Below are 25,196 nucleotides of genomic sequence, written 5' to 3'. Positions count from 1 at the left end.
ACAAGATGGCGCTTGCATAATTATGGCAGGGCTCTGGGAACGATTTTTTTTTACTGGGGGTGCTGAAGTAAATTTACATGGGGGTGCTTGGGAACTAGAATTTAACATGAAAATGGGTCTTCGAGAACTGACTCTTGATGGGGAGCGTTTCATGAAAGGCCTTGATCTGACAAGTCCTGTTTTATCCGACAATTACCATAGTAACACTGTTTCTACAAGCCAATCAGAAACAGGGAAAGTTGTCAGATCTGACAACTTGTCGGATGAAAATGTTCATGAAACGCTCACCAGAAATGAAGGGCTTCTGGGAGAGAACGGTTTGGTGAGTGAACAAGGGGGGAAAAACGATATGCTTTGAAACTGCTGACAAGGCGCGAAAAAGGGAGGCTTATAGGTGCCATACATATACCATCATACTTCCCTGAACAGATTACTTTCGATTAAGGGGCCTCAGGGGCGGCTCCAGCTTTCACCAATAAAAAAATTTTCCCCGATCGACTGATAAATCCTGATTTTTGCTGGGTTTTTTTTCTGGGTGTAGTCCAATCTAATGAGTAGAAGTAATCGTATATATCTCTATGGTATAAGAACATATTTATTCTTACAAGCAAGATAGATATCTCCATAGACTTAAGAAATAATGCGAGCGCGGAGGGGAAAGAATGCATGTAGCCGCAGCATTCTTGGATCTGCCTATAGAACATTATCAGTCTTGATGTCACTTGTTCGCTGTTCTCCCTCGCATACTTGCCTTGCCTACGCATGCTCCCTCACCAACCTGTCTTATTTTAGGGGGTTGAAAAGCCCCCCCCCCCCATCCTAGTCTGCAGGCCGCACAGACCCCGATTAAAACTTTGATTAACAAGACTACCACAATTACAACTTGCTCTTTCTTTCACACAGAGAGGGCCTTCAGTAACCAAGTCATTATAGTCACAACTCGAGCGAAGGGTCTGCAAATGAGACTACCCCTTTTATTTTATTTTTTTTTTTTTGGGGGGGGGGCTTGTCAATTTCTCGCGGAGGTAAAGTCGATCCACTCCATTGGTCGAGTTTTTTTTTTTTTTTTTTTTTTTTTTTTTGGGGGGGGGGAGTGACCCTCTCCTCAATGGGGCTTAATATTGTTCGGATTGTATAGCGTATACCTGACAGCATAAACTGTAGTGTTATGCTGTATACATGAGTACCACACCAATAATTTTACACCGGTGATAATTCTGTAGTGTTTGTTCAACACCAAATAGTGATTTTCAACACTTGTTACTTTAAAAGGTTTGGTGTTGGGCCTATATTCAAACTCTAATAGGGTATAATTTCAACACCTCGTTGTGTGTTCCTCTATAGAGATACCAACTGCATGGTGTTAGTTTTAACACCACATTACCAGTTTACACCGCGATGGCCTTAGCATTGACACTCCAACACCGTTCAAGTGCCTGTTACAAGTCGTTCACATATTTACCAACTGTGGGAATAAATCAATAAAAGTTAAAATGGAACGGACTTATCGATCTTCCAAATTATTGTCAATGGGTGGAGAAATCAATAATAAGGATGGAATGCCGTAGTGTTGGCCTTAATTGTATATCTCTTTCTCCACAAAATAACGTACAGATGTATAATTGTTTTCCTCTAGTTAGTGAGTTGGATAAACTTTGGTATCTTGGGTGAAAAAAATACCACTGCATAACTAGTACATAACTTGAGCGAGGTAAGTTTTTATCAATCTATAAAAACTTTGATGATATTTTTTAAACAAATAATTATGGAGTTATTCACCGATTCATGTTTGCCCAATGAGTCAAGAGTTACATTTATTTTTGTTTGTTTAAATCATGGGTTCGGTCATCGAGTTGTTTTAATAAGTATATTTTCTTCTCTGGCATTAACCCTAATCAGACTTGTTCATTTGAATTAAATAACTGCATAATATTCCCACACACAGCAAACAGAACTGTATATAGTTTATTATGCATATATACGGTGCTCTCCAATAAGATACTGATAAAAACCCATTCATTTCAAATTCATGACACTCTTTTATTTTTATACCTTCTGGTGATAATGATGATGATGATGGTGATGATAACAATAACAATGACAACGACGCAATGACAATGATAAAAGTGATTATAATATACTACTACTACTACTACTTGACTACTACTACTACTACTATACTATTACTACTACTAATAATAATAATGATAATGATAATAATATCTATTATGATAGTAATATAATATCATATAATAATAACAATATAATACAATAATGATGTACATAATATATAAAGATATCGAATGTTTCATCTTATTAATTTTGCTCGTTAAATTTTACTCTCTCTAACCTGAAGAAAGTGGAGAATAAGCGTTTCGTAAAATAATAGTTTAAAAACCTCATACATCAAATTACAGTTGTTGATTCTTAAACAAAAATATCATATTTAATATCTAATCTTCAATGTTAAAGCATGGTCGCATGTTTAAACTGTTAAACAACTACTGTCCAGTTCATATAGTACACAGCATTGTATAACATTTTAAACATTATTTTTACTGTACGTACGAGGTGCAGTGAGTAAATTAAATTGCTACTCAGATCAGGATGGAATACAGAACTGCTGAAATATAATATATTTGATTAATGAAGTGGGAGCTCAATAACGATCAACCAATCATGCATGCCTGATGCAATCAAACAAAATCTCCGATATCAAACGCAACTTGAGTTTGTCTACGCATTGCAATACCGTTTTATTATATGTTTAAGTTACTTTAATTAAACGTATCATTCTTTCTGCAAAGGACCCCAGATTAAATCAGAAATGTTTATCTCAAATATATAAAATTTATGGTGAGCTTTATCAAATAATCTCAAGATTGACCTCAAAATTTCATCCCATTTTAAAGTTTGATCCCAAGTTTAACCCAAGTTTAATCTAATATGGATTTTAAGCTTGATCTGAAATTTCATCTAAAATCATGAAAGGACTTGTCGGACGTTTTATCTGACAGTAAATCCGACAGTAATGTTACTGTAGTAATAGTGCTTCTCAGCCAATCAAAATCAAGGAAAGTTGTCAGATCTGACAACTTGTCGGATGAAAATGTTAATGAAACAACCCCGGGGGAGCGTTTCATGAAAGGACTTGTCGGACGTTTTATCCGACAAGTCCCACTTTATCCGACAGTTACCATAGTAACAGTACCTCTCAGCCAATCAACATCAGAGAAAGATGTCAGATCTGACAACTTGTCGGATGAAAATGTTGATGAAACACTCCCCTGATCTCAAATTGTCTCGTGATTTTTTTAGTATCTTGAAAAAGCTTATAGGCCTATATTTTTGCTAACATGACTGTAATCGTTTTTAATTATTCGTTTTCACTATACATTTACAGATCAAGATGCGATTTAAGCGAGATTTATTTGTTCTATGCTTGAGCTGTGTATCCATAATAACAATTTTCCTGTTCAGTAAAGGTAAGTTGACATTGATGCACCAAATAACCATGTTAACGTGGCGGGATTCATACTTATTTAGATCCAAACTGTAATCAGTAGCATATAGTTAGCGAAAATGTTGAAGGCCCCGGGGTCCACTTTCATTGACGAGTGGATACCATGCGTGACCCCCCCCCCCCCCAAAAAAAAAAACACGTAAAAAGGAAGTTTTTTATAAGATAGGGCACGTTGTAATAAGGGTATCAAAAACACTAAAAATGAAAAAAGGGTATCTATTTTGTTAGGAAAGCTACGTGTTTAGGGTCAAATTTGCGAGGGTATAAATAAGACTAAAATGTTTAATAAAGGATGTACTTTTTGCCCCAACAGTCAACGTGTTGAGAGTCCGATTTGCGCGAGGTGTGGGAGGTAGGACCGTACTAGACCCAATGATCGCTGTACTTGTTTAGGGGTTCAGTTCAGCCAGGGAATACTTGCCAAGAGTACCGTTTTGTTTCCAATACTTGTTAAGGGTAGGGTTTCACACGCCAATACTTGTCAAAGGGTGCATTTTCAGAATATGGAAAATACTTGTTTAGGGTGCTTTTCGAGACCCCATATAGTCGCGCATGGTATCCACTCGTCAATGGAAGTGCCCCCCCCCCCCGGGGGTGGGGGGGGGGGTTTGAAGGGGTATACGTTATGGCCTATATGTGGGATTTTAAAAGGTCGCAATCGAGCGAAAGTTTGACCTTTTGGAAATGAAATTCTAAAATTTTGTGATACATTTTGACATGATATAAAAAAGAGTGATATCATAATTATTTTCACCCCTTTCCCTTTCCTATATACGCCCTTTTTGTTGTCCGCGGAACTATATTATTGGATGACAGAGTCCAAAGCCCCCATCTAAACGTCAGTGAAGGAAATGATGTTATCGCCAATCATTATTTTTTTATGATATAAGATAGGTATTCCCGAGAAAAGCTTTAAAAAATAGCATCGTATAAAAATCAACAAATTATTCACTTTGCAACAATTAATGTTTGTTATTTGCGCATTTCATCTTTTCTTTTTCTTTCAGATGATTTCATTACGAGACTAAGGTTAATACAACACAGAAAAGGAGAAAGAGTCGAGGTGAAGACAGTTTTCATCAATACCATATTGGTGATGGTGGTTTAAACCAGTGATGATGGTGAAGAAGATGATGATGAATTGATGATGATGATGATGAATGATGATGATGATGATGATAATGAAGATGGTGGTGGTGATGGTGGTGATGATGGTGATGATGATGATGATGATGATGATGATGATGATGATGACTGCTGGTGGTGGTGGTGATGATGATAATGATGATGATGAATGATGATGATGATGATGATAATGAAGATGGTGGTGGTGATGGTGGTGATGATGGTGATGATGATGATGATGATGATGATGATGATGATGATGACTGCTGGTGGTGGTGGTGATGATGATAATGATGATGATGAATGATGATGATGATGATGATAATGAAGATGGTGGTGGTGATGGTGGTGATGATGGTGATGATGATGATGATGATGATGATGACTGCTGGTGGTGGTGGTGATGATGATAATGATGATGATGAATGATGATGATGATGATGATAATGAAGATGGTGGTGGTGATGATGGTGATGATGATGATGATGATGATGGTGATAATGATGATGATGATGATGATGATGACTGCTGGTGGTGGTGGTGATGATGATAATGATGATGATGATGGTGATGATGATGATGATGATGATGACGATGCTAGCAGATATGGCTAATTCAATTACGAGAACAAAGCCCCGGATCGAAAGACTCCGGCAGGGACAGTTATGAAAAAGCAAATGATTGGCAGTGACTTTCACCATCGCATTTAATTATTCAAATTTAGACACAATTTCATATTCACAGTGGATTTTCATTTTCTCATTTCTCTACTGCAGGTAACAGGCGCTGCACCAACTTTAGAATATGACCCGGAAGGGATTCAACTTACACAGACAGAGAGGAAGCAATGTTTGAAAAGAGTCTGTAAACAACTGAATCACACTAACACCATTGAGAAACTGTCCAATAAACAACTTAGCCAAATTTATATTTTTCCCAAATTAAAGATGATGTATTGCTTCGTACCCAAAGTGGCGACAACGAGTTTGAAACAATTATTGCTTGCGATTCACGGATATCCGGAGTCCACCTATGATAATCCACACAAAGAATTCCCTCATAGATTTTTAAGGGTCCGCCAGTTTCTCAGGAACAAAACGAAAAAGAAGTTACTTGGATACAATCGCTTCTTATTTGTTCGGAATCCATACACGAGGCTGCTTTCGGCGTTTCGGGACAAGCTACAAGACTATCCGAATGCTTTCACGGCTGAATTACAGTCCAGAGTTAAGGAATGGATTCGAAAATACGAACCGAAATTGGCCAAAAAGTATCCATCAGACAGAATCAGTTTTGAAGAATTTGTAACGCATTATTTAAAAGCAGATACCAAAAATATACATTGGGGGGACATGTTTGAGTTATGCCATCCGTGCACTTTTCACTATGACTTCATCGGTGACTACGAAACTATCGAGTCGGATAAAGGTTTCTTTCTAGATCAAATCAAGTCGGATATCCCACTACCGCCATTGTCAAGGAAACCAACTCATAGCTCAGATGATGGCATTCTCTCGCAATTCTATTCACTTTTATCAGATCAACTGCTGGAGGAACTATCTAATAGCCCTGGACTAACAAGAGACTGCAAACTATTTGGCTATGAAATGCCACCTTGCATTCGCCGTAATTTTACCGAGATAACAGACATTTAATAATGATATCATTTCGCTATATTCGGAATATGGGTATGAAATAAATAATTTCTATTTCTGCAGGAACGATTTTGTGACTTTGTCTGTACATTAACTATACATTTTAGCAAATACATCCCCTGCTAATTGTCAAATAGAACAAATAAACTGTGAGGGAAATGATCGAGATTGTCAAAATAAGCCAGTTCGGAGTTCCATTCTGCGCATGATCAGAAGAAGGTCATCGGCACTAAAAGTGACATGGTGGTTTAATATCTAATGAGACTGATAAGCACCAACTTGAATGTCTTGATTATTCATATATTCTTTTGAATTTTGTTTTTCATGCGTCTGCCAGCGACTGGTATTTCACAGTTGGTCAAGTACATTGTTATAGCAACTTGTTAAGGTATTCAAAGTAAAAATGCAACATAATTATACTTTTATATTGGTGTGCTATTCTAGTCACTTTATACAATTTCTGCATCCTGCTATGTAAGACATGTTTACATAATATCTTGCTTTGAAATCTGCCTATCATAATGTAGAAAATGAAAGGTCATTTGACCAAAATTGCATGTAAAATGTTGAGCCAAAATAAATAAAATCGATGCACAGACAGCACGGAATCTTTGAGAGATCGAAACATGTGGGACCCCGTTTCATAAAACTTGTTACAATATAACAAATTTAATATAGCTATGATATTTTCAAGCTACTCAGATCATTCAAATTTCAAATGGCTGATAGTGGTCTTGTTAATCGGAAATCGTGCATTTGTTATATTGTAACAAGTCTTTATGAAACGGGACCCTGTATATATACACTATTAAAAATAATGTAAACAACGTTTACTATATGTGAATCGCACAGTAGTTGTTTAAACAGTTTAAACAAGTGTTTAATATCTTAAACAACAATGCTTAAATTATTGATCATTAAATATTTGAATGCAAACTTTGTTGTCTAAGATTTTAAACACTTGTTTAAAATGTTTAAATAACTATACTGTGCGATTCACATAGTAAACAGCGTTGTTTAAATTATTGATCAGATACACAATTTTGATCGTCCATCAGGAAATAAAACTCGTGGCCACTACAAGATTGACATGATTGCAAATGTAAGCTCAGACAATATGCCTCCTTTTGACAAGATGCATAAACGAATGGATTCACCTCCGTCCTCTCAAGTTGTAGAGAGTTCATGTTTATATTTAGAGCAATCCAACCCAAATAAAAAGTTGTTCTTGGAGAGAAAAAGAAAAAATCAGTCAACTAGATGAATTCAATTTGAACAATATCGGACAAACAATAAGAAAGTTATGAGTTTCTGAAAGTTGTATAACTCATTAAATGGATGATCACATCAAAAATAGTGACTTCAAATTGGATGCATTATAGGAAAGTAAGGCAAAGCCTTAGGAAGGACATCAATAGAGTAAAACATCTCTATTGGCAAGGACTACTCTTCCATTTTGCCCCAATACATGAAATGGCTAATATGTCATTTTTGTCAAAAGTTTTACTTCATGCTAATGGGAACATATAACAATAATGTACCTGTGCTATATTTTTATTAAAAGTGGAGTGTTTTAAGTAAAAAAACAACAACAAACAAACACACACACACACACACCCAGGTGGAGATGGCGTAGAGAACGAGAGAGAAACAGAGAGAGAGAGATGGGGGTGAGACAGACATACTGACTAGACAGAATGAGAAAATGTGTAATGAAGTAAAATAAGAGCATGCAAGGAGATGGAAACGAGAAATATATTAAAAGCTATAGAACATGTCAGATTAATTATTTGTAGTGAAGTCAGACTCGGATCCAGGGGAGTGATGGGGGGGGGGGGTGGTAGACCGGTATCGGCCCATAATGGTGCACCTTGTAGAACACCATCATTGCGCACCCCGTAAAATGAGCGATATACCCTTTTCTTTCCCTGTCATTTTTTTATGGAGATGAAATGTCCCTCATTTTGGACTGATAATTTTTTTACTTGTCTTTTTTCCGGATAAATTCGTACCCCGTGAAAGTCCGACACTGAATCCGGTCCTGAGATAGTAATAATAGTAAAAATTATAATGATGATGATGAAGCTGATCTATGATAATAATGAGGAGGAGGAGGATGAAAATTTATAAAGTTATTATATACATAATAATAATATAATAACAATAATAGCAAAATTATAATTACAACAACAGTACTGATGATGATGATGATGATGACAGATAGTACATTATTACTCTAGGCTCATTTTTATATTACCAGTAGGCCTATATATAGTGAGAGTTGACTGCACTGTAAACAAATATATTTGAAATTATAAGTATTTATGTTTGGCAGTTTTAATTAAAATTTAATTATCATTTTTGCATCCATTTTACTCAAGTAAATTAAGTTACAACAACTTAATTCAATTAAGTAAAACAATCACTAAAATATATAAAAAAATTAGGGGAGTGGACTTTAATTCGTGTTTCGAAAGTCCGCTCCTCCATCGTCCCACTTTCAGTGGCATCAGTTCCATCTTAGACATCTTTTATCCAAATATAGACTTCATGCATTGTCACTTACCTGTATGTGCTGACATATATGCGACCGGATCATCCTAACAAATAAAACAATGAGAATAATATTAACATTTTTCGAAAATCTAAAATGAAATATTAAATTTTCTGATTAGTGACTATTTAATTTGCTCTTTCTTTGTTGAATTATTCAGATATTCAAATATAAGTACATTTAACATTTACACTGGACCCCTCAGAAGAACAGCCTGTGGCTGAAGAGGGTCATCCAGCCCACGAGTGGAAAATAAATAAATAAAATAAAAATAAAATAAACATGATTTTACAAGTATAATTATCTTTTCTTATTCAAGTCCCTTAGATTTACTTAATTAATCGCAGCAAGCTAGCAATACTTGAATTTTCGTAAATGTATATTGAATCCAAATAAATCAAGTAAATTAAAAGACAAGTTAAGATCTACTGAAAAAAATTGAGAAATAATTACAAATAATAAATTCTACTTTATTAAGTTACTCCCGCTATACTCAGATATTTTTTTTTACAGTTGCAGCAAACAAATGAGAATCTTTACAATCAACGTCAATCGTCGACCATGACATATCGGATCTATTCACATTCTGAAATCATGATTAAGCTAAAAATAAAATGACCCCGGCATTGCATGGTGAAGTTCAGTCTAGTAATATACTGATGAGCCTATGAGGGCACTGGCGTAAATCTGTGTTGATGGGTGGGGGGGATGACTGAAATATTTTGGCATTTTTTTTGCAATCATGTTTTTAGATATGCAAGGAATTGCCATTGATATGTCCACAGTGGCGTACCGTGGGTCACGGCATGGGGGGGGGCACCAGCAAAAATTTTGAATCACTGAGTGAGCCTGCGCTAGTGAGCGCGCTCAGTTGCCAGTTATACTGACCTAATAGAGACATTTTAAGGACAATGTCATTAAACTGATATGTATCTCACTGATCAAATAATGCGAGCGCGATGAGCGCGAGCTGAATTTTTTTAATATTCACACCTAAAAAGGGACATTATAATCAAATTTGTGTAATCATGATAGGTACCTGTCTCGCTAAACAATGCGAGCGCGAAGCGCGAGCTGAAAATTTAGACCTGAAGTGAGGCATTATAAGGTTTTTTTGGTAAGAATTAACTAGGACCATACGTATTTCATTAACCAAATATTATTATCTTTTTTACCCCATGATGGTTTAATGGTTTTATTAGAGATTACATTCAAAATTTTTTGACATTCCATCTTAATCCCTTCCCAAAGACCCCAACATTGATGAATTGGAAGAAACGGGGGTTTCTCTTCAATGTTATAATAAGGACATAAGTATTTCGTTTGGAAATGGTGAACTGGCTCTTTATTTGCATTTTATGATTCAATAATATTGTTTTATTTGTTAAGCGGTATTTTAGGAAGAATTTTCACCAATAAAACAATTATCTCTTGTGATTTTTTTTCCATTTCTTTCGTAAAAAGTAGGGGGGATGTTTGTACAGGCCACCCCCCCTCCTCGAAAAGTGGGGGGGATAAGGGCCCCCCATCCCCCCCCCCCCCGGGATTTACGCCAGTGTCTGAGGGACAGTGTTTAGAAACATATCTCGGTGGAATGCCATGCTTGTTTCATGTGTTTTGTACATTTCTCAGCAATTACTCACCATTTTCTATCAGAATCATTTGGCTCATATTTTTTATTCATAGTCATACATAAGAACACTTTTTTTCCCAGGCCATATCCCCGGCCACAAAAGAACTTAGAGGTAACACTGATTATTTAGGCCCTATTGCTATACCAAAATCTAAACTTGATTTCTTTTTTATGGGCTAATTCCAGGCATTTTGAACTGTGTCCAACAGCACTCCCAAACTGTCCACCCTCTCTTGATAGGCAATTCCCTCTGCAAATTTATACATTTTTATAATTGTGAATTCTATGGATGGACCATGCACCATGGAGCTTAAATCATAGAGATGTATATCTCTATGGCTTAAATATAGATATGGGGCCGATTGCACGAAAGGGTCTTTCCAAGGACCGTCTTTCGTGTCGCCCATCTTTTATGATACGCCATGTGAAACGCATTTCAAATAAATTATCTGCAAATATATTTTATTTGTCCGTTAAAATAAACAAAATATTTGTTTATAAAATGATGTGATATCTCATGAAATTGTATAAAATTTGATTTAAAAGCAAGCTTACGAATTTTATTTGTTTATCATAAATTTCAAAAATACCCCGCTTATAGCGCATCATAAAAGATGGGCGACACGAAAGACGGTCCTTGGAAAGACCCTTTCGTGCAATCGGCCCATGGACGAATTGTAACTGCGGGATCTCGAGGATCGAGACGACTCATTTTTCACGATGGCTTCTCTTCTATCGAGGTGCACAAATTCCTTGAGAAATCTTAGTATTTCTCATGGTAAGTAAAATTACTACGCATTTTCGTAATGCCTAGGTAATCGGTGAATGTTAAGTTGTGAAAATTCATGATTTTTAAACCTAACTGAGTTTGCTGAATTGTATGGTTTCGTGGTTGATTTTTCCTTCTTATTTTGCACTTGCTCAACCGTATGTCCCACGCATAGGGTTTCGTGTACTGTCTGTAGTTATAAAAATTAAATTGCGGGGACGGGGTACCGGTTAGCTTACCTTTAGAATCCAATGTCGTATGATATAATGTGTGTGATAGTGATGCCTCATTTTAACACTCCAGTCACCCACGGCTACATCTCAGCCGCCGACTACAGAATAATTGAAGGCACGGCGCATTCAACAAATAACGTTAATTTACGAAAAATTAATACGAGGACTTAAGTTACAGAATGAAGTCCTCCTACGAAACTTACGAAACGATGTGAAGTCAATTCCTCATGATTTGATGAATATCCCTCAAAATGCGTCATTTAAGCGTTGATTTTTCTTCTCGTTGACAAAATACGAGAGCTACCTTTCTAGCTCTCAAATTTTTCGTCTAATGAGCGAAAGAGGGCGCGCGATTTATCATATCAAAGACACTACAATTGAAAGACTAGACACAGAAATTATCTTACACGTAAATCGATGCAAAGCGTTACGCGAAGTCGTCAAAGTGTTCAATCTTTTTACTGGAAAGACTTTGGTGGAACGTTAATTGACAAACGAACGGTAGCACTTGCGGGGCTTTGTTCAAGGTTCATAGAATTTTCTATATTTTTTGTTTAATTTGTCATCGTTTTGAATATTTTCCAAAAAGTATTATCGTCAGCAAAAATAATAAAAAAGTATGTTTTTTAAGTTATTGCATTTATTGGGGTCTCTATTTTATCAAACAATTATTGGAATTGCGCATACAATGAATCATGAATCTAGTTTAAAAAATACCACCAAGCTGAATTAAGGTTGCGAACTGTATTAACGCCACCAACGACCTTCCTTTTATTTCCGTGGAAGAGACGTGCGAAGCCACTTTCCAGGCGGAGGTAAGCGATTTTGCTCTTTTTTGTGTCCTTTTTAAATTAAAAAAATATGTTAAAAATTGATAATGGAACACTTTCTACCAGAAAAAGCCCTGGTGAGTAGCGGAATGGGTTTCGGCTAACATCATTCACGTTATGAAGCGATGTTAACGACAACTCTAAAATCCACTACAAAAACACGTTGGTTGTGCGAGGTTCGTATAGCATATACTAACCTCGCAATAGTGTGAGTGACTACAGTTAGTATCCATGCTCTCATAATCGATTATGACATTGGATTGTAAAGTTGGGAGTAAACCCCCCCAAATATCGGACGCCTTTCGGACGGTTCCAAATTTATCGGACGAAAATTACTGTTCAACTCCTTCCCCACAGTAGCCTAGAGAGTAAAAATAATTAACTAACGTATGCTTACTCTCAACGGAGCCAGGGATTCCTTCCCATTCATCTGCGTGTACCGCCAAAAAACCTGAAACTTTCGCCCCCAAGATTTCTACTTTCCTTCTAAAAGATCTAGCCCTAAATCATGTAAATCATGTAGATGGGATACAACTTCATTTCTGACATTTCTATGATATTGATTTCATTTTCAAACAAAAATTCATTCAAAAACCGAGAAAAATGTTATGAAAAGATGGGGAAAACTTGCCATCGTGTTTACGTCGCCACCTTGATTTCATTGTCTTGCTTGGCGTCATGTCAGCACGCAAATCGCGCGACTTGCGTATAGAGGGCGACATTATCATAAGCAGTGCCAACTTCGATAAAAAAAATACTTGCATCGGCCGTGTCGTGGCGTTTGTCGTCGGTCTACAATTTCAAAATGCTTCTTCGTCACTTCACGTCCGATTTAAATTCTGTTTGCTTTACATGATAGTACTAGGTGGGGGATTCAAAACTTCTACACAGAATTTGAAACTCATTAAATATGCTAATTTATGCGCTTTAATAAAAAAAAAAACTGCTTTTATTTGTTGACCAATTTTGATTTTTTTTCTAACATCTGGTAGAGCTTCATGAGGTTCACCAAACTTCTACACAGAATTTTGAAATTTTGACTAGAAAAGTTTTTATGCTAATGTATGCGAAATTAATTTATGCATATTTTCAAAATTCACATAAAATGCTTCTTTATTTGTTGTCCGTTTTTTGTCTCACCTGCATAGCAGAGTGAGACTATAGGCGCCGCTTTTCCGACGGCGGCGGCGACGGCGACGGCGACGGCGACGGCGGCGGCGGCGGCGACGGCGGCGGCGGCGGCGGCGTCAACACCAAATCTTAACCTGAGGTTAAGTTTTTGAAATGACAGCATAACTTAGAAAGTATATGGACCTAGTTCATGAAACTTGGCCATAAGGTTAATCAAGTATTACTGAACATCCTGCCTGAGTTTCATGTCACATGACCAAGGTCAAAGGTCATTTAGGGTCAATGAACTTAGACCATGTTGGGGGAATCAACATCAAAATCTTAACCTAAGGTTAAGTTTTTGAAATGTCATCATAACTTAGAAAATATATGGACCTAGTTCATGAAACTTATACATAAGGTTAATCAAGTATCACTGAACATCCTGCTTGAGTTTCACATCACATGACCAGGGTCAAAGGTCATTTAGGGTCAATGAACTTTGGCCGAATTGGGGGTATCTGTTGAATTACCATCATAACTTTAAAAGTTTATGGATCTGATTCATGAAACTTGGACATAATAGTAATCAAGTTTTACTGAACATCCTGTGCAAGTTTCAGGTCACATGATCAAGGTCAAAGGTCATTTAGGGTCAATGAACTTTGGCCAAATTGGGGTATTTGTTGAATTACAGCCATAAATTTGAAAGTGTGTTGGTCTAGTTCATAAAACTTGGACATAATAGTAATCAAGTATCACTGAACATCCTGTGCGAGTTTCAGGTCACATGATCAAGGTCAAAGGTCATGTAAGGTCAAAGAACTTTGGCCACGTTGGGGGTATTTGTTGAATTGCCATCATATCTCTATAAGTGTATTGGTCTAGTTCATAAAACGTGGAAATAAGAGTAACCAAGTATCACTGAACATCTTGTGCGAGTTATAGTAGTTTTCAAAATCAGCACTGCTGCTCTATTGAATCGCGTGATGCAGGTGAGACGGCCAGAGGCATTCCACTTGTTTTTTTTTTTCTTCCATGTGGTAGAGCTTCATGAGGTTCACCAAACTTCTACACAGAGTTTTAAAATTTTAATTTTGAGTAGAAAATTATTCATGCTAATTTATGTGAAATTTATTCATAAATCACAGAAAGTGCCTCTTTATTTGTTCACCGATTTTGATTTTTTTTCTTCCATCTGGTAGAGCTGCATGAGGTTCAACAAACTTGTACTCAGAATTTTGAAATTTTGACTAGAAAATCACTTATGCTAATTTATGCAAAATTTATTCATATTGACAAATAAATGGTTCTTATTTATTTGTTGACCAATTCTGAATTTTTTGTTCCATCTGAGAGCTACTGAAAATCATTTATGCTTATTTATACAAAATTTATTCATAAATCACAAAAAATGCTTCTTCTCTGTCATTTCTTCATCAATTTCCATTCTGTTTCCTCAATTTATGTCACCAATATAATTCACAACAGTGTCAGCTGGGCTGAAATTAAATATTGTGTTAAATTTCTTTGTGAGATGCCGGATGAGCTCCACATCATTGATGTGCTAGTATACCTTTATACACCTAATGCGTATAAAGTTATAAAAAATATAATACTCAAAACATAAAAGATTTGAGGTTTCTTACCAGACCAATCTCCTAGTGGCCATTGCAAAATCTTCCCACACTGTGTAATACAATAGTCTTGACCTATGACTCGCTTTGTTGTGATGTAGCTACGATGAGCTACATTATGAAGCACCGTTTTATAGAAAAGTTATTATTTAAAAAATAATTATTTATATAAAATTTATATTTTTGGCTGTACATGAAGTATTTGGACATTGATAATTTTCTTGTTTCTTTGAAATTCTCCAGGGAAATTGCTGGCCCAGAATGGTGCACGAAGTTTATGCTCCAGTACAAACAAGCGTAAGTAATGCATAATTCCCTAAAATTGCATGGTAAAGATACTTTACCAAATACTCATCTTACCAATGTACTGATTTCTTTGTTGTACAAAGTTAGACATTTGAATCACTTCTTTATTAGTTTTTGTATATAAACCATACAGAAAATCCAGCCGTAGACCTCACCATGGTTAAGATTTATACCTTAAGTGAATCTTTCATGAAACGTAGGAAGGAGAATCAATCATTTATTTCAGTCAGCATTTTACCTCTTACAACAGGTTTCTTACTCACACCGTGATCAAACTCCCTCTTTCTACTTCTTTCTGTCTTGACCATTCTCCTTGTTAGACCAACCTTACTGCTTTCCTTCAACATATTTTTCCATGCAATCTTTGCCGTCAATCACCAGATCTCATGCTCTTTTCATAAGTTCATCATCTTCCCTTCTCGGCATGTGGCCTATTTATCTCGAACCACATCACTTTTATACCACTTCAACAAAACCTTTTTTGAAGAAGGAGAATATATTGATTTTCATTTTCCTGGGGGATATTTGCATATGGTTTTCATTTCATATAAAAATATATGCATACCTTCTAACCTTGGGCATTATACCTGTGTGAGTAAAAAAACTTGACACCTCTCTAATCCCCAATTTAAGGAAGGAATATGTCATAAAAGCATGATTATTATATTTAGCCTGAAAGAGTATTTTCTCCCAAATAATTTGGTACCATATTAATGTAGTATGTGTTGGACAATGCCTACTTAGCTTGTTGTACTCAAGCAAATGGGAGGCTGAATGTCAAACATTTATTACTGTCGCACACAAGACGTACCATCCAAAATGTACCATTGCACGACTTTAGGTGACGTCACAATACGATTTAATTCATTGCGCTGAGTAAAAATGAAGGTGCAATGTGCGTATAAACCTGCTGGCTAAATGCGCAATGCTGTCCAAGGTCATGTGCGCTTGTGGGATTTTGCTTTTCGATTTCCATATTTTTGCTCCCTTTTCATAGATTACTGCATGGAAAAACTCTTGTTTTTTCATATTTTCGCTAAATTCCGAGCCATTGTACAACACAAATAGCAAATATTCTTATTTAGTGCAATGGTGCGAGATTTCGCATTCGGTGAAAGAAAGAGGCGCTCTATTCGCTATTTGTATATTAACTTGGAAGATCAGGAGGTATTCTTTGCAGTGATGTAAATTTTGATTTGCGCCAAAGTAAGGCATGACTCCAATTAATGAATCCAGATGTCAGTGGTGTCATAATCCTTTAAAGATTGCATTAAAATCCATTTCAAAACACCTTTTCAATAATTTACATTATAATTGATGAAAGAAAACTTTTTAGTATCATTTCTCAAGCTAATTTCATTGAAAAGGGATCTGCAAATGTGTTTAATAACTCATGTAGGTTTATGACATCATAATGTGTGTCACATATGTACTTGATCTCTTCAGCCACAGTACGGCCTCGGGATGAACTCCAGAAGGGGAGACTGGTAGAGTTTGGCAACTACGTGGCAGACTGCCTCCCCAAGTATGTCCAGGAAGTCCAGGTGACCTATGGTAATGAACTGGAGGTGATGATCCATCCCGAAGGCATCATTCCAGTCATAACCTTCCTCAGGGATCATCATAATGCACAGTTCAAGTCACTCATTGACATCACAGCCATTGATGTACCCACAAGGTCTCATCGCTTTGAGGTAATACTTCGCACTTTGCCCTTCCTATATTGATTGATTTTCCATTGGAAGCCGCATGGTCACTGGTGTAGTGCTTTTGACCCGAGTCTTTCAATCAGATTTTCAATCAGTTTTGATCCTGCTCTTGTGCCCCATAACATAAGTGTAGCGATTGATCGTGGGGTTGATTTCTTGAATTGGTTGCGTTGATTATTGTGTAAGATCAATCGTAAAAATCAGCCCCACAATCAGTGTTAGGAGACCCAGGTGTTTAATTTCCTTCTGCAAGAATTTCATGGATCAATTTCATCCATGTTTTGCTGCACTTGACCCCAGTGAAAGAAATAAAGCTATACTCGTTGGAATTTATCACTTGAATGCTTTAGCTCCTCTGTTGCAGCTGAGCTGCAGTAGGGGTTATATTAGAGAGCTAGCTAATGCCTTTAAAGCTTTTGTTTAATTGTCTGCTATTTTTATGAAAGTGAGTCAATTAGACTTGTATTACAGCAAATGTTACCTTTATGAAAATTATCCATTTTAAAAAACTTGTTTCTAAATGATATTAAAGTTAGCTATTCATTGTGATCTATACATGTATCTTGCTGCAAATGCAACCTATTCATGAACAGATAAAGTTGATGTGAAGCTATTACTATTAAATTCATATCAGCTTTTTATGTGCAAAATCAATGAAATTTTAATCAATCATAGATTTAGTTGTGAGATTGACAGGATTTAAACATGACTTTATTTGTCATATTTAAGAGACCTTTGTTATTGTGATTAATGATGATTTCTAGTCTGTCACATACATTTTATTCTGTATTAAATTTGGTTTTGAATTGTCCTCTACTTCCACAGTTGGTGTACAATTTCCTTTCTCTCCGATACAATGAACGTATTCGTATCAAGACCTATACAGATGAACTGAGTGCCGTAGATTCATTAGTACCTGTCTTCAAAGGAGCTGATTGGCTGGAGAGAGAGGTAGGTCAAAAGTCAAAGGTCATTTTGGGGCTATTAGTAAAATGCAATCAGTGATACAATGAATACTGAATATGCATTCATCTTGATGTTGCATTGTGAGATCTATCCATCTGAGCCCAATGACACAAAGGTTAGCGAATAATGGCTAAATGAAATGGCCTATCAGGATTACCGTTCCAAGCAGATTTTGCTCAGTAGACTGAAGAGGAACCAATTAGAACTGTTCTTTAAAATCTGCGGGGGCCCTGGTGTGTTTTCTGTCAGGTACCAATGTTTTTATTTTTTTGTGATGAACTTGCAACATGTAGGCAACATTTAAAATTGTTTACCAACTTGACTTCCTATTGTGCTCCTGCTGCGAGCTAACAATGGGTGATTTCAAGTTCAGTGTTGGTGTTGGAAGCACATTTTGGATTGCATTTCCTAGCTCCAAAACCTATTCTGAGTTGAAAAAAATAATCCAAATCACAATATTGACAGCTCAACACCTATTGATGGACTTTTCAGGACCATCTTCATTATATGTTTGGTGTTATACTCATGTAAATATTGACCTAACACCAACACCAAGAGGTTAACACTGAACTTGAAACCACCCAATAAGGCACTCCTTCCACATATTTTGGATCAGAATTTTGATTTTTTTTTTTTTAAACAATACGATGGCCAGTGCAAAACCTTAGAGACATTGATCTGTTTGAGCAGGAAACCTGTTGCACTAATTATCCTTAGTTCATTTTCTATGAGGTTTTAAAGTTGATACTGTGTGAAAGCCTTGGTAGAAGTAATGAAATTCAATTTTTTTCATAGCATTTATTTATTTTTTCCCCTTTTATTTGATCATTGCACCAGTTGGTGAGAAGTGCACTGGTATGTGATGGCATCAGGCAGGCACTAGGAGACCGACCAGATAGACTCACATTATGACGAATTAAAATATTTTTATGTACGATGTATGCTTTGTCAACCACTTAAGTCTGATCCTTACTGACTATGGCTTTGAGGGTCACCCTCCGTAGGGAAATATTTCCCTTAGTGGAAGTTAAACAAATAGGCCCATATTCTGAAGTCAGGTTTAACTTAGACCATGGTCTAACTCTGTACTAAACTTATGGGAAGCCAAAAATTCTGTTTATATTGTACATTTCTTATGTTTACTATTTTGTTTCCTTTTACTTTCATAATGAAGAAAAATACCTCTGTAATCATTCCCAAACAATTTGAAAGTCAAATGAATTAATAAATTGGATGTGTACTGTTAAGGATTTGTGCCCCAATTGGCTCTCCATACTTAAACCACAACTTTAAACCAGGGTTTAAGTTAAACCTGCTATCAGAATACGGGCCATTATGTTTATTTTATCAAACCTTTTTTTTTTTCAGGTTTGGGACATGTACGGTGTATTCTTTGCCAACCATCCTGATTTGAGACGAATCCTTACCGACTACGGCTTTGAGGGCCACCCTCTCAGGAAAGATTTCCCTCTCAGTGGATTTGTAGAGGTAAGTATTCACCCGCAAGGTCAGAAAACCTCTGATAGCTTGTGATATGTCCCAGTACCTCCTGACTAATAAACTTTTTGTACGCCCAACCCCCAATTACCCCATTCTTACTTCACTTTGTGAATTACTGAAGCCATGATGATGATTAGCAATACAACCTTTTATATGAACAAAATAGAGACAAATCATGTCAGGAAGGTCTCACATGCTAATGGTTGGATGTACATTTGTCATGGATTGCCCCAAAACAGTTTTTTTACTGCATGACAAGTAGTGCTAGGCGATATTGCAATATTATCAAAATCATGAGATATTGAAACTACGTTATATTGAAAATTTTGTGAATGGTATTATGATTGTTGATATATTGCGGTAAGGTGGTATGAGAAAAAATTTTGTCGATTATGAAAATTTAAGCACTATTAACCATTGACCATAAATGCTGCTTTGTATTGCTTTAAATAACTTAGAACTTTGTAAGTTGGTACCCAAATGTCTGCTTTTCATGGAATAGCGCCAATGAAAGATTTTCTTTCATTTCTCCTTTCTGTGCTCTCTCAGAATTGCAGCTCATAATGAACATATACAATAGATTTTCTGACTTGGTGATATATCGTGTCATCAGTGATAATTTGCTGGCGATAATTGGCTAACATTGAAACCAAATATCGACCAGCACTAATGACAACTGGCTCAGGATTAGGGTTGGGGGTAGAGTGAGGGTCATAGAAAAGTCACTTCAACTCGGTCTTCAATTCACATTTTTGTTGAATGAAGTAGAATTTTATTATTATATAAATTAGGTGATTGTTTTCTACTCTCCAAACTGTCATGGTTGTTATAATTAGGTCGGGTTTAGCTTTACCACATATGGGAAATAGTTTTTGAGGTACTTCAGTTGTATACAGCAAAATGTCCTCCTGGGGAGCGTTTCATCAAGATGTTTGTCCGACAAGTTGTCAGATCTGACATCTTTCCTTGATTTTGATTGGCTGTGAGGCACTGTTACTATGGTAACTGTCGGATAAAACAGGACTTGTCGGATAAAACGTCCGACAAGTCCTATCATGAAAAGCTGAATTACATTAAAGCTGGCCAGCATTCTCCCACACAGTTATTGCATTATCCCAAATCCACCACAGCTCAAAGGTCACATTGTAATACAGGTCATTTTATATGATACATAAAATTAGTGGTTCTCATTGTAACTTGGAAGCCATTCAACAGAGAAAAATTAGAACTTGCCCATTAATGCATGTCGAACTGAAAATTTATAATAATATGTAGGGTCATGAGGTCAAAGATCATTGTTGTCACTGTATCTGCTAAAAATAATCTTTATGTTTAATTTTGTCTAAGGGTAGTCATTAAATTTGAAGCAAAAAAAAAATCACCTCTTTAATATGCTATATATACGGTGTCAGGTGACGGCTTTAGCATGTTACGAGCATTCATGTTGCACTCTCATTAACTTGTACTATAGGTTCGATATGATGATGAACTGAAGAGGGTTGTTGCAGAGCCTCTTGAGATGACTCAAGAATTCCGCAAGTTTGACCTATCAAGCCCCTGGGAGTCCTTCCCTAATCACAGAGAGCCAGCGCCAGAGCAACTGGAAGAGGGCAAGACAGAAGAGAAGTCGGATAAATGAGGGACACCGTATTTGAATTGTATAAAATACTATAAAGATATATTCAGATATTAGCAGTTGCAGTGGACTGTAGCAACTACTGGTGCCCATTTCATAAACACTTACAATCGTGGTAACTTTGCCATTATTGCAACTACCATGGTAACCTTGATTGTGATTGGCTGCTGGGGACTGTTACCATGGTAGTTGCCTTAATTGCAAAGTTGAAATAGTTGGAACTCTTTATGAAACGGGCCCCTGGTATATCATACGGAGATGCCATTGTACATGTGCTTACAATCGGTTGTAACCCTTGTACCTGGTTTGCGATTGGTGTACAGTTACCTTTACTTGCACAATTGATTGAATGTTTTATGAAACAGGGACCTTATCTTTTGATTGGTATTGATGGCAAACCATGTGCTTAACAGTTACGATTGATTGTGAGATTGATCTCTTTATGTTGCAGAGCCCATATCTAGTGTTGACCAGAAATGACAGTGAAGAAAGACTTTAAAGGGAGAGGTCAATACCAAATGATATGCTGTAAATACATTTCAGATTTATTTGTCCATCAAGAATGGAGTAACTTGTGTCCATATCTGGAATGCAATTAAAACAGGTTTATTTGTGATGAATCTGTATCATGTAAAGGGTATTGTGGAACAGCTACCACCTGTTGCTCTAAACCAGATTTGAAGTTGCATTAACTTAAGCTCACAACAAATGATTTCATCTGTATTCATATTTTACTCTTGGGTCCTGTATCACAGAGCTTAGCAATTGATCGTAAAACCAATTTTAACGATTGATTTCATTGATTATAATGCATTATTGATTTTGTACAGTCGCAAAGCTTTTTGTTATGGGAGTCTGGTACACTGACAAGTACTTGCGTGGTAGCCTCAAAGTAGACACGATTCAGATTTAAATATCTTTCACCAAATTTTATGCGCAGAGAAGGCAAATGTTAATTGAACTTTCTCAAAAAAGCTGTAATACCTAAAAGTGGGCGTGTCAGTAGTTTGGTCATTGTGCTAGGATCTTACAGAGAAAATGGCATGGGTTATGATGTGCTTCAACAGTTTGATGATATTTGAATAAAGTAATGTATGATACTGTTATGAGTATGTTTTGCAGATTATGCTTTGTGTGTCTGAGTCCCAGCAATGTACTATAAGATGTCACATGTTGCTGTGCAGTTTGGAGTTGAAACATGGGTAACTAGTTTGACCATCAATGTGAAGGTAGAGAGGTTTGTGCAGTTTACATAACCTTGATGTCAACTGTTGGAATTGTTCATTATTGGTACAAAACTCACATTAATTTTAACAAAAATACAAGATACAGGTGTAAGGTGTGACATATTTCATACATAAACCTGTAAATATAGGTCCACTGTCAAATTGCATTATTTAATGTTTTACTGCAAAGTACCCAGATCATTTTTATATGGTTGATTAATGATAAATCTTTTAATTGTTAATGATAGGGATAGCTGTCCTAAAAAAACTGCCCTTAAAGAACAAATGAACAGCAAGATAATATGTGAGAGATAAAGGGAAGGGTTTGGGAGGTAAAAGTTATGGTGAGAGATGAAGAGAAAGGTTGAGAGATAGGACATGGAAGAAAAATGGATCAGTGAGTGGTCAGGATGAAGGAAAGACTTAGAAGATGAAGGGAGAAGTGTGAGAGATGGAGGAAAGAGTATAAAAGATAAAGGGAAAAAGTGAACAATGAAGGGTAGCATGTGAAAGATGAAGAAATTCAGGGTTTGAAATATAAGTAAACATTTTGAAATAGTTGATTGATGAAAAGCCTTTTATTGTAAATAATAGTTTGAGGGGTAAAAGGTATGGTGAGAGATGAAGGGAAGTAGTGTAAGAGATGGAGGGAAGAAGTGCAAGAGATGGAGGGAAGAAGTGTAAGATGAAGGGAAGAAGTGTAAGAGATGGAGGGAAGAAGTGGAAGAGATGGAGGGAGGACGTGTAAAAAATGGAGGGGAGAAGTGCAAGAGATGGAGGGAAGAAGTGTAAGAGATGGAGAGAAGTGTAAGATGAAGGGAAGAAGTGTAAGAGATGGGGGGAAGAAGTGTAAGAGATGGAGGGAAGAAGTGTAAGAGATGGAGGGAAGAAGTGTAAGAGATGAAGGGAAGAAGTGTAAAAGATGGAGGGAAGAAGTGTCAGATATGGAGGGAGAAGTGTATGAGATGAAGGGAAGAAGTGTAAGAGATGGAGGGAAGAAGTGTAAGAGATGAAGAGAAGAAGTGTAAGATATGGAGGGAAGAAGTGTAAGAGATGGAGGGAAGAAGTGTAAGAGATGAAGGGAAGAAGTGTAAGAGATGAAGGGAAGAAGTGTAAGAGATGGAGGAAAGAAGTGTAAGAGATGGAGGAAAGAAGTGTAAGAGATGGAGGGAGAAGTGCAAGAGATGGAGGGAAGAAGTGTAAGATGAAGGGAAGAAGTGTAATAGATGAAGGGAAGAAGTGTAAGAGATGGAGGGAGGACGTGTAAGAAATGGAGGGGAGAAGTGCAAGAGATGGAGGGAAGAAGTGTAACAGATGGAGGGAAGAAGTGGAAGAGATGGAGGGAAGAAGTGTAAGATGAAGGGAAGAAGTGTAATAGATGAAGGGAAGAAGTGCAAGAGATGGAGGGAGAAGTGTATGAGATGGAGGGAAGAAGTGTAAGAGATGGAGGGAAGAAGTGTAAGAGATGGAGGGAAGAAGTGGAAGAGATGGAGGGAAGAAGTGTAAGATGAAGGGAAGAAGTGTAATAGATGAAGGGAAGAAGTGTAAGAGATGGAGGGAGGACGTGTAAGAAATGGAGGGGAGAAGTGCAAGAGATGGAGGGAAGAAGTGTAAGAGATGGAGAGAAGTGTAAGATGAAGGGAAGAAGTGTAAGAGATGGGGGGGGGAAGAAGTGTAAGAGATGGAGGGAAGAAGTGTGAGAGATGGAGGGAAGAAGTGTAAGAGATGAAGGAAAGAAGTGTAAGATATTAAGGGAAGAAGTGTAAGAGATGGAGAGAAGAAGTGTAAGAGATGGAGGGAAGAAGTGTAAGAGATGAAGGGAAGAAGTGTAAAAGATGGAGGGAAGAAGTGTCAGATATGGAGGGAGAAGTGTATGAGATGGAGGGAAGAAGTGTAAGAGATGGAGGGAAGAAGTGTAAGAGATGGAGGTAAGAAAAATGATTTAACTTCTGACGGAAATGATTATATTCTTTACCGGTATGCAGAGGTGGAAGATTTTATGGGTAAAGGGAAGATCAGTATGTAAGCGCTGGGAACCAACAGACGAGCAGGTGAAAATTCATGAAAAGGGATCAATGATTAGGAAAAGAATAGCCAAAGATGAATTTGTTATTATTGGTTTTATTTATTATACTGCCCACTCCACAATGTTACTCCACAGGGAGCGTTTCGTGAAGAGTTTTGTTTTTAATTTCCTCTCAGCCAATCAGATGCTAGGAAGTAGCTTATAACTATTAAACACAGACAACTTTTCGGAAAATGTTCACTTAGAGTACGAGAAAGAAAAGAAAATGGTGATAAAAAGTAAGTGTATGAATATAATGATGATGAAAGAAATCGATTTATCTAAAGTTTATCTAATCTAATTTAGTTCCGAAATGACACTGCTGCAAAGTGGGGAATCATATACAGCCCTCCCTTTTTACCGATATATTTCTTTACAGATACTTTTATTCTTAGCGGCCTGGCATTTTTTTTACATTGATTTTTAAACATTATTATTACCCCCCCCTCCCCCCTCCCTCCCCCCCCCCCTCCCCCACCGCAGTCTATCTTCTCTGGATCCGCGCCTGGCAGTCACACCCTTCCTTGCCGGAGTGATGCACTCAAATCTTTTCCCTCCGCAATAATTATCTCGCCAATAGATGGCGGTATAAAGTATACTCCAAGGCCCTATATAGGGTCTTGGTATACTCGCTCGTTCGCTTGAGTTCGATGTGATATAAATTACATATATAAACCCCTCAAAAAAAGTTTGGAAATCTGTGTTTGGCCATTATATTT

The 25,196-nt window shown here is 36.8% G+C and overlaps 2 protein-coding genes across 2 annotated transcripts; both read left to right on the top strand.

Annotated features, from left to right (window-relative positions):
* Nucleotides 1-1,578: 1,578 nt before the first annotated feature.
* Nucleotides 1,579-6,728, top strand: LOC129270401 (carbohydrate sulfotransferase 9-like). The gene is made up of 4 exons (XM_064095867.1): nt 1,579-1,711; nt 3,404-3,485; nt 4,531-4,586; nt 5,425-6,728. The coding sequence occupies exons 2-4, from the start codon at nt 3,410-3,412 to the stop codon at nt 6,301-6,303; spliced, it is 1,011 nt and encodes a 336-aa protein (XP_063951937.1). The 5' UTR covers nt 1,579-1,711; nt 3,404-3,409; the 3' UTR covers nt 6,304-6,728.
* A 4,366-nt stretch (nt 6,729-11,094) lies between these two features.
* Nucleotides 11,095-22,292, top strand: LOC129277263 (NADH dehydrogenase [ubiquinone] iron-sulfur protein 3, mitochondrial-like). Its single transcript, XM_064095233.1, has 6 exons — nt 11,095-11,268; nt 15,313-15,366; nt 16,822-17,069; nt 17,910-18,035; nt 19,419-19,538; nt 21,022-22,292. Exons 1-6 carry the CDS (start codon nt 11,211-11,213, stop codon nt 21,187-21,189), a joined length of 774 nt encoding a protein of 257 aa, XP_063951303.1. The 5' UTR covers nt 11,095-11,210; the 3' UTR covers nt 21,190-22,292.
* Nucleotides 22,293-25,196: the final 2,904 nt, after the last annotated feature.

The sequence above is a fragment of the Lytechinus pictus genome, chromosome 2 (assembly GCF_037042905.1).
Source record: "Lytechinus pictus isolate F3 Inbred chromosome 2, Lp3.0, whole genome shotgun sequence".
Taxonomy (NCBI): domain Eukaryota; kingdom Metazoa; phylum Echinodermata; class Echinoidea; order Temnopleuroida; family Toxopneustidae; genus Lytechinus; species Lytechinus pictus.
The sequence above is the reverse complement of the archived record's forward strand: the minus strand, read 5'-3'. Positions and strand labels throughout refer to the sequence as shown.

Bases quoted from the DNA above. Each gene is read 5' to 3' on its own strand.
- LOC129270401 (XM_064095867.1), top strand. From the start codon at position 3,410: ATGCGATTTAAGCGAGATTTATTTGTTCTATGCTTGAGCTGTGTATCC. The intron at 3,486-4,530 runs GTAAGTTGACAT...TTTTTCTTTCAG, and splicing joins AATTTTCCTGTTCAGTAAAG to ATGATTTCATTACGAGACTA. The intron at 4,587-5,424 runs GTGAAGACAGTT...TCTCTACTGCAG, and splicing joins GAAAAGGAGAAAGAGTCGAG to GTAACAGGCGCTGCACCAAC.
- LOC129277263 (XM_064095233.1), top strand. From the start codon at position 11,211: ATGGCTTCTCTTCTATCGAGGTGCACAAATTCCTTGAGAAATCTTAGT. The intron at 11,269-15,312 runs GTAAGTAAAATT...GAAATTCTCCAG, and splicing joins AAATCTTAGTATTTCTCATG to GGAAATTGCTGGCCCAGAAT. The intron at 18,036-19,418 runs GTAGGTCAAAAG...TTTTTTTTTCAG, and splicing joins CTGATTGGCTGGAGAGAGAG to GTTTGGGACATGTACGGTGT.